Source organism: Nicrophorus vespilloides, unplaced genomic scaffold, assembly GCF_001412225.1.
Source record: "Nicrophorus vespilloides isolate i.1.1-1 unplaced genomic scaffold, Nicve_v1.0, whole genome shotgun sequence".
Classification (NCBI taxonomy): Eukaryota; Metazoa; Arthropoda; class Insecta; order Coleoptera; family Silphidae; genus Nicrophorus; species Nicrophorus vespilloides.
In genome coordinates, this window is record NW_017097304.1 from 186,509 (window position 1) to 196,896 (window position 10,388).

The 10,388-nt window shown below is 33.5% G+C and overlaps 1 protein-coding gene across 1 annotated transcript in view; it reads right to left on the bottom strand.

The window, feature by feature from the left end:
• LOC108559698 (inactive dipeptidyl peptidase 10) overlaps positions 1-8,925 on the bottom strand; it is a 38,258-nt gene extending 29,333 nt beyond the window's left edge. Inside the window, exon 1 of the mRNA XM_017917045.1 lies at positions 8,556-8,925. Within this exon, the coding sequence (XP_017772534.1) occupies positions 8,556-8,585 (30 nt within the window). The 5' untranslated portion in view covers positions 8,586-8,925. The remainder of the gene's footprint in view (positions 1-8,555) is intronic.
• Between the last annotated feature and the right edge of the window lie 1,463 nt (positions 8,926-10,388).

Consider the following 10,388-nt stretch of genomic DNA (forward strand, 5'->3'; position numbering starts at 1 on the left):
TGGAAGGTATTTTATTTTTGTGGAAGAGTCTTCCATTTTCGGCTGCGTTGTTCTCTTTTACCTCATTTACTTTTTATTCGATACACGCCTTATTGGTAAATATACTTTTATGGACAATTGGGGCGGAAAGGTTGAGTTTAACCAAAATCGGATTTACCAAGTCAATCCTTCTCCGATTTTATTCACCGGATTTACCGGTTTTTTCTCGAAGCCTTTCACGGCCTGGACGCGCACATACAAACACATCGAAGGACTTCCACGGTCGTCATGTTTTTTTTTTTAACCTTTCCCGGATTTTTATATATATATTTTTTCCTCTCCGGTTTCTCATCCTCATCGCTGCCACTTTAATCCCATCGAACGGAAAATTCCCATCAATTATCGGGCCACGTCCGCCCTTCATCCTCCCACGGGGATTTCCCTCTTCCACTTCTTTTTTCTTTTTATTACTGCCGGTCACCCGTCCACAGGTGGCGGAAAATTGCGAACTTGCCACTTTCCTACCCTTTTCGTATGCGCTGCTGAATGGGCACGAGACGTTATGTAAATTCCGAGCGATTGCCGCCTCTCACGCAACCGGAAACTCACCGTAAATTTTCTTGTTCTTTTGTCGTGAATTATATATGTTTGCTTGATGTTCAGGAGATATTACTTCTTTGCGGAATTATTTCAAAGTTCCAATCCACACTACAACCGCATCTACTAAAATAATCAATGGGAAACCTGATCGCAAATTTCCGAACATCAATTAAACGCTTGTCAAGTGTTCATAATACCGTTAACGTAACTCTCGAACTTTACCTTAAGTATATTCCGTACACACTTTAGACCAACAACCATTCTCAACTATTAAAGCTAACCCTATCAGACCTGAATGTTTAATATTGAAAATATATTTTTATTATAAAATATTGGATAGTAGTCTTACAAGTACTCTCCCACCAAGTTTGAGCTGATTTCCTCCATAGGTCTATACCTATTAAGAAGTCAATTTTTTTTTTAATAATTTTTAAATTTAGATAAGCAAAAGGCACAGTTTTCAGGTTTACAACGTTGTTCATGGCCACCTACCTATATTAGACAATCTCCAAGATTATCATCTTCATTTTATTGCTGCTCATCACCTAACTATTCCTCAATGTCTTCGTCAATTTTATTATTTCCTTTCCGTCTTCTACATCTGAATCTGGTAGTGTAGATATAGCAACCTATACACATCATAAGTTTATTTTCTTTTAATTTTTTTAAACTTTCTTTAAATTTTCATAAAACTGCATTGCATTACTTTTATCGTCAAACCAAGCAATGAAGGCAATTGCGTACACAAATTTCAAAGAACTACAAAAATGTTTTTTTTGTGTAAAAACCACGTATAAATTTCTTATATTAAGTTCATAAAATAATAACCGTCACTCAGATACGAAAAGATTCAAATATGGTAGAAGTTAGTAAGGAAATATCGTTTTATGCTTGTCATTGGAAATATAATAATAATTATACAGAAATTATCTGAAACTGTCTAATATCAAACTATAAAGAAAGTAGTTAAAGTTAAATTTATTAGAAACCTAAATTAAGTCGTGAAATAATGGCGTGTCACGTTTGGACAAACCGATGAATTCTTAATGCGAAAATCGATTGTCCGCAGACACAGAAATATCCGTAAATATTTATCGTTCAAATACGAGTAAATATCTATACGGCATTCATCAGTTTCATAAAGGCCACCATCACAATATTTGCTATATTGACCGATAGGGGGAGTTAAAAAAAACAACTACACAAAAACATGGCATGACGGATGCGTGTTTTCGCTCTGTGACATCTATTTCCGTTCCGGAATTCAGGCGAAGGTGTGATTTCACGATCCAAAACCGATATCGCTGTCGATAGCTATTTTTTTTTATATAATATCAACTCAATTCTCTCAATTTTTACTTCCATTTCATCGATTTTTTTTATGTCGTGTAGTTTTATTCATAATCTGTTCATTTTTATTTTAATTTGTAGGTTGGTTTGTCGTCTTGTAGGTTAATTTCAGTATTATGTTGATGCTCCGTGATTCCACTATTTCCTTTCACTGTGAATCTGCTGTTATCCTTAACACTGTCATTGTTCATCGACTTGGCTGAAAGTCCATATGCTGAACCTCATTCATTTCACTGTCCATCTGTGATGAACGATGGCCCTATTGCTGCAAGCACCGAGAGGGCTCACAAAGGGCCTGGTTTGACCAGGATTTGAACCTGCGCTCATTTGATCGTGGGTAGGACGACTTAACCATTGGGCTATTAGTCGGCCTATCAATGAAATAACATTTTTTTGTGACAATTAAATGAAAATGAAAAAAAAATTGAAGATGAAAACATTTTATTAACAGCTATGGTAGTTGTATAATGTAGTTTTAATAGATTTTAAACTTTTAAAAGTAAGTTTCATGTGGAATTTAGTAAAGGGATATTAATTTGTTTAGAAAATGGGCAACGTTGTGTAATTGGTTATCGCCATTGCTCTTGCGCCATTTACGTAAATTGAATAGATTAATGGGCTTCAAAATTGATCCCGACGGAGTCGGACCCGAAGAGAGGAAATATTCATTGGACACACAATTGGAACAGTGCTGCATTCAAGCAACAATTAATTATTGCGGAAATTAATCACAGTAAAGGGTAACTAGTTCGGCGAGACAATCATTCGTATTCGTTTCAGAGTAAGAATTATATAGAAGATATAATATTTTATTTTGAAAACACTGGCAAACTTGCCCTAATATTATTTTGTATTGGTATTGTTGCATCATTTGTCACATACCACTAATTTACTGTAAAAGTGAAGAAACGTTTACATATGTTGTTTCGATAAAGTAGTGTATTTAGATTATTGCTCATATCTCGAAAAGTATTAGAGACAAATTCCTTATTGAGTAACCAAATTAAACCTAATTATTCACTAATTAAAACGTTTTATTTCACATTTTTCCACCAAACTTAAAAAAAAAAACGTTTTTTAAGCTTCAAAATAGTGTTTTTACATTAATAAATAAGTTATTCCGATATACGACGATACTTATTAATTTACAATTTTATAATATTCTCTCTTTCCATTTATTATTAAATGAGACGAAATAAATTTTACATTAAAATTTTATTTTTTTGTAAAAATAATTGTGCAATAAAAAAAATTAAAGCGCAACTAAGTTTTAATTAGTCTGTTGAATGTTGGGAAATTTAAAGGTAAAACAATCTAGTCCGTAATTTACAATTTCAGTCTAATTAGTGTAAGTGAAAGCAGGAGAAGAAAAAGGGTTTCCATTAGCCCACGTCAAAATCATGGATGAGTAAATATGAATTGATGAATTGTGCTGGAAGGAAGAGAATAATGGAATGCTGCAATTAATTAAGCCTTTCTTTCGTTGGAAAATAAATAAAATAGGAATGGAGTAAACGGAGAACAAAATAGTCTCGGAAAAAGAGATTAATTGGCATTTAGCGAGTGTTGGATGAATTGTGTAATGCGATGAACGCATTATGGTATTCACATACAAACGTTACTATTATATAATATGAGTATTCAAAGTTATTTGAACGTATATTTTATTGTATTAAATAAACACAATTAACAAAACTGTTAATCAATACATTGAAAAATATTAATGATTTAATTATAATCAAATAATTACTAACAACTATCACAGACTATCACAATATCCAACTTGTGGCAAATTACGACTTTAAGAAAATTTTCTTCAGGAAAAAGTTTAATCGATATTATTTATGTGAGAGATCACGAGTTAAAGTAAATTTAGTTTATTGGAAATGCAATCAGCATTAAACAAAGTCCGATTTTTTTTTTCGTGTGTTTTCAGAAGTTGGCAAAGCTCTGGCACTTTATATTTATTACAATGAAGCACGAGCGATGTGAAGAGAAACGAAAAAAAAATGAAAGAACATTGAAAAGAGGCGACTGAAAAGCCTCGTGTAAAAAGAAATAGTTGAAATTGAAAGGAGGGAAATATATTACTTTAATGTAAAGCCAAGAAATGGAATACGAAATTCCATTATCTCAGACAGCTTTGATTAATCCGGATTTTTTGTTTATTGTTTTCATTTCCTTTTGATTTTGTAAACCTTTGTGGAAATCCGTTTTAGTCGTAATTCGTGCCAATAGTTTACAGGTCACAAATTAAACTTTAATTGAGCCGCAGTTGCGAGAGATGTTTTAATTTTCGGTGTCGGAGTTCAAAGGGTTGTGTTGCGACTGTGACATAACGTAGATTGATGTTGCATCAGTGGGGACATTCCTTAATCAAAGCTGTTACCATGACATCGAAATACAATAGTTAGTTTAGTTTATTACGATATGCGTTGTGTTTCATTTTGGTCTATGCTTATGTGATCATCTTTACCATTTACTTATTTAAAACTTGATCAAGACTATTTTAATTCAAAGAAAGATTCATACAGGTTTGAACTTCTCTTGCAACTACATTGTTATGTGGATATAACAAATGAAAATCTGTAATATTTTTTTCTGTCGGGTTGGCAGCAAATTTGAAAAAAAAATCGATTAGGCGCGGGGCCGCTTTATGATGTAATTTATTATTATTTCTCCTCCTCTGCGAACGTTTTGCTGCTCCGCCTCTCGCGGAAGGGCTTTTCCGTGCGGCGCGATCGAATCGATAAAACCGTCGGGCCCTTTTGCCCCTTAAACGGAAAATATTTACGGACCATACCAAAACCGCACGCGATTTTTTGAGCACCTTAAAAAGTACAGAACACAACACATTTTTTCCAGTAATGTCAATTTGCTGATGCTCAGAATATAAATTAGAATATAGTGACCTTTGTAGTGAGAGCAGAAGAACATTAAAGAATATATGGTAAATCTTCTGCTACGTAAACGCATTCTCAGAATTCTGATTAATGGCCGAGAAAACAGGTGGCGTTATACGTTATTCATATTTATTTTCCCTTAGTGTTATTTTTTTCCTCATGTTTTATTAAATAAAAATTTCATATACATCGGTAAATCGATTGCAGTTATCGAACATAAAAACAAAACAAAACTAATACAGTTTGCAAAGAAAACTATTTACTTTTGGTTTCGACTTACGAACTTCCTTTAGCAACGAAATCTATTGAAAATCCCAGATTCAACTGGATTCTGCATAAAAAATTACAGTATTTCTACAAGTATAAGAAACTCTCATGTATAAGACGCATTTTAATTTTGGGTACCAAAATTTGAAAAAGAAAATCAGTTTTTAGACTCAAAATTTTTCTAAAATAAGTTTGAAATATTAACAAAACATTTACAAATAAATAAATATAAATTTATTAGTTAATTATAATCATGAATATTTTCCACTTGGATCATAATTTCTCATTAATATGATATTTTTTAGGTCACGTTGTTACAACATTATGCACTAAACATTCGTCGCCTGCATTCGCGTTTACATTCGTTCGACTCTACTATTTTTTTTGTTCCTTTGCTGGAGGGTCCATTGTGAATGCGAAAAAATGAGAGAACAAAAGTCGGACTAAAAAAAAATCAAAACAAAAGAAAATGAAATAAACGAGAACCGAGCACGAACACGGCTCGCAAATTGCATTTGCATTCCACTTTTGTGTTTAATTTTTTTTTTCAGTTTGCTTTGTTCTTCCAACTTTTTTGTTGTTGTTATTGCTTTGGCTTTAATTCGTCAAACGTGTCAATGATTTAAGTGATTGAAACAGGAAATCATATAGATACATGTCAAATGTAATACATGTAATATTTAATCTAATTTTAGAATTCTGAGTTGTTACAATTTGATAGAAAAACTATATTTTACATATAATTTGTATACTGTCATATTCTTCAGTATTATGTCATGATTTATAAGGGAAGCAATTTTCTTTGACCTTTTTGGTTTGTGCTCCATTGTCTTTTTCGAGGAAATGTTTGCACTACCAATTTTGGATCGCGTTAAAATGTTCATTGGTCAAAAAAAATATGGTCAAATATGGCCAAACTGTGGCTCGCGAGCCGTATGCGGCTCTTAAAGGGTCTTGTTGTGGCTGAACTAGCCACACAAATATTATATATATTTTATATTATGATTGAAATCTCAGTGCGGCTCTGAATATTTTCAGGTAGGTTGCTGCAAAAAGGTCTTATTCAACTTATACAGAATAATATGTAGGTTTAATGCAGCACAACTGATGAGTATCCTCTTTAAGTTAATTTTCGTTCGTTTGTTCTATTTTTCGAATGTACTTTCCTTCGTTTTGTTTCATTTCGTTAGTAGACGTTAATTTGTTTTCCAATTACATACTCGTTGCTGGTTCTTGGAGGCAATTTGTATTCAATCGATCCGGCGATAAACGAAACAGTTCAGTTTTAGTTTCGAGGCGACCTAATGAACGATTTGTAAATACAATTAGCAGTATGCTCGTGATCATCAGAGAGAGAGAGATATGCAGATCCTTGAGAAATGGTTGAAAACTACGCTGCGATGGACGAAGAAAGGTGCAGCAGGATCTCAATTAATGGACACCGACCGGATGAAATGTTAATGTGGATTTAGCGCCGGGGTCGAAATTGATCCTTTCGCCTTTTCTTTTTCTTTTACTCGCAAGGATAAAATTGATGTGCAGTTGCAGGATCAAGGATCCTGCCGGGATTAGGGAATGTGTACAGATGGGATGGTTTATGCGTTGTAATTGAATGGAGAGACCCGGGAATGTGAAAAAGAAAGAGCGGAGCGAAAGAATAATGAGGCCGAAGGATACAAAACACCCACATTCGAGTGTTTATCTCGAGGACGGAGAAACAGTTTGCAAAGAAGTATCCTCTAATTTATCTCCAAATTAAATCATATTTTATAACTTAAGTAAATGTATATTCGCTTTGGTAAACATATTCTTACTATTAACGATAGTGGGAAAGACTGCAGTCATATAAATCTTTGTATTCAAGAGATTTTTGTTGTTGTTACATTTTAGCTTAAATTAAATGAATTGTGAAAGCACAATAGTTTTGCTTTTAGCTTCTTTAGCTCCTTTGTGATGCTGCAATGATCTAAAAACGACTCCAGTAGTGTAAATGATTTCCTAATTTATTTGAGACTGACAGCACCACGTCAAATAGTAGGAATGGTGGCATCCGACGTGAACCAAGCAGATCTATTTTTTGCGCTGCGGGAGGAAGATAAATCTCGGATCCGTCAAATGTATTTCGCGTTTGTTTTCTTTATCTCTCATCTTCCTCCTCCTCCTCCCATCATCTTGATATTCTCGCACTTTTCACACTTGTTTAATTCTATTTTTATTTTCATCATTTTACTTCAGTCTTGTATAAAGTAGAGATAAAAAAATGGACCAAATATAATCAAATCAGAGGTGTAAATTTGTACTCAATAACAAATATATGCGGCAGAATACAAATCGATTCCTGAACACAAAACGTGTATACATACACACACATACAAGAATATATATACTCATACTTGAGAAGAGAAAAATGTTTTGTTCGTTCAATGTCCGATGTGAAAATGCGCGCTTGACGGATATTTCCTACACACAGTGAAACGTAAAACGAATTACAAAAGAGACGAAACACGGTAAAAGTAAAAAAATATATATATTGAAAACGACAATGCAATCTCCTTTATTGAATACTATTGTTTCTCTCCATTTCCATCTGTCGTTCATTCGAGTATTGCGCGAATCAATCAAGTATGGTTCAATGGTTCAATTGAATTATCGTATTAAGAATTGTACAAAATGAAATATTTATAGATTTTTGAAAACCGCAGTATTAGGACATTTTCCTATTAGCAATTAGTTGAAAATACTTATATATAATCTCGTTGTAGTGGAAAGAAGGTTTTAGACGGGGAAGAGTTGATTTTAACTCTCAGGACGATTTTGGAATGACAAAAAGAGAGAGATTTAAATTTAGAAATTAATTGAAAATGAACACTTGATTCTAGAGAAAGAAAGTGTAGTCAGTGGATTTCTTGCAAGAAAGTAGGGATTTTTAAGTAAAATGGAATCATCAATGTTGGATTTTAGGATTAAATAAATTGTGGAAGAGAAAAAACTTGAATAGAGGGTTTACTTATGACAATGACCCTTACTAAGTTTGAAGGATTATTCCAGAATCAAGGTATTAATAGTATAGAGAGGACTAGTTTCAAGAAAGATACAACGCAACAGGGTAGTACTTGTATTGAAAATATGAATATTTAAATTCTGTAAATTAAATTTGACTTATAGAATTAGAAATTTCGAAGTTCTAATACTTTGTAAGATAACGAAAACTGGAATTAGATCGGTTATGATTCGTAATAATATAAATTTAAATGGAGTGGAGGATCGCGATTATGACGGTAATAAAAACGAGGAATGGAAAATCCTAGAAAATTAATTGGCCATCAGCAGTTTTACGAGGGATGTACCTAAAAGTCCTGCAGATCATGCGCTTCGATCACTCAACACAAAGAATAACGTTAATTGGAAATGATGTAAATTTCCATGCAGCAAAATAGAAACTATCTTGTAACTTACCTCATCGTCAAAGTTATCATGATCTGCCATGTTGGCGAGAGGCGCTCGCGGGGTTGGGGCGGTTTTGGGGCTGACGCACGTTTAGTTGAACTTATGTCAGCGGATTACGGCGGAGGGAGGTTCAGTTTCCGTTTGCGGCAGGAAGGATTCGGAGGGGGTTGGATTTGGTTTAGCTGTATTCGGTATTCAGGCGACGGTAATGATCTTTCTTGCAGGGCCGGCGCGTTCTCTGATTAGGCACGGTGCGGCTGTGATCATAATTACGTAATTATCAACAGGGCCCTGTCATCGGTGCTGCCGCCGCCTCAAAACCGCCCTGATTCCGAAGAAAACACGCATAAATCAACCTTGGTCTCTCTCTCTCTCTGGAACTCTGAAACAAAACTGAGATTAGCAGCAGAAATGCAAAAAAAAAAGCAGCCAGTCTATAAGATATAAAGATTCATCCATTCACGTCCGAAACTGTTCAAGAAAACAACCCCGCGTCGCTTCTTTTTTGCTCTTCTCTTTCTTCTCTTGTCGTTCTACCCCTAAGATTTTCAGATTAATCACTGATGTTGCTATAGCGACGAAAACAATTACTAGGTCATGTGTTCGTCTTCAATGTCAAAAGCCCTCCGTATATAGGTTATGTTGAATTTTACACATTCCAATACGCTTATTTGATTACTAAATTAGAAAAAATAATGACAATATAAAATATAGCATATATAATTATTATATGGTTATGGTTGTTATCTAATTATTGAAACAGTCAAACAAAAATAAATACATAATTACAAATTCTTTCCCATTTTTCTCGGGAACAAAAGTAAAACGAGAATTAGAAATAATAAATGTATAGAATTATTTTTTATATTACAAAAGTAAGAAATTCTACAAATATTCATGCTAAAATTTTTGCATTATAATTAAAATCGGAGACTCGAACAGAAAACAATTTCATTCCGGTTTACGGTTACGTTCCAATTAAATGTTTATCGTTCCAGATTCGGTTGCGGTTCGTCTAAAAATTTCGGTTCAGTTCCGGTTGAAATTTAAATTTAAAATCGAGAAAAAGCAACAAAAATTCCATTCTTATTATTGTTTTCAATTATAAAATTGAAAATACAAAAGAAATAAATATTAATTAGTGATTATTTCAACACATTTGTAATACTTCTTCAGTCATGATTACAGCAATATCCTTTTATTAGTCAGTTTCATTTGAGTTTGTTCTAATGGTAGTTGCGCAAGACTTGTGCTTGCCATTTATTCTTCGAATTTTCTCTTGTCAGTCGGTGGTTGATTGGTGGTGATTGAGGTTTTATTTCTATTGATGATTAAACGTTCTAACGCAATTCGGACTTGATGGTTTTGTTCATAAGGTATTTGTTATACATTGTTTGTTTTCGAATGACTATATAAATCAGCGGTCGTGGTAAGTTACCCAAAATGGGGTAAAAATGAATTTTTTTTTGGGTTATAGGGAAATTTTTGTAATTTCATCTTACCAAACTCAGAGAGCGGTTCTCTGACTACTTTCCAGATCTTGATGTACAAACCTTTTAAATGTGAAATTACTAACATACCAGAAGAACCTCCAGGTTTGGCAGAGGCAATTCTTGAACTTCGATCCAATACTGAAGCACGTATTCAATTTGAGACCAAAGCAAATCTGTCGTCTTTTTGGTAAAAAAAATTGCTGCCATTTGCAATTTGTGAACAAAGCTTTTCCACTCTAATGAACATAAAAACGAAAAACAGAAATCGATTAAATGCCGATAACGACTGTATTCAAATTGCTCTTACATCAAAATTTTGAAGTAATTATATCAAACATGAAGCAACATC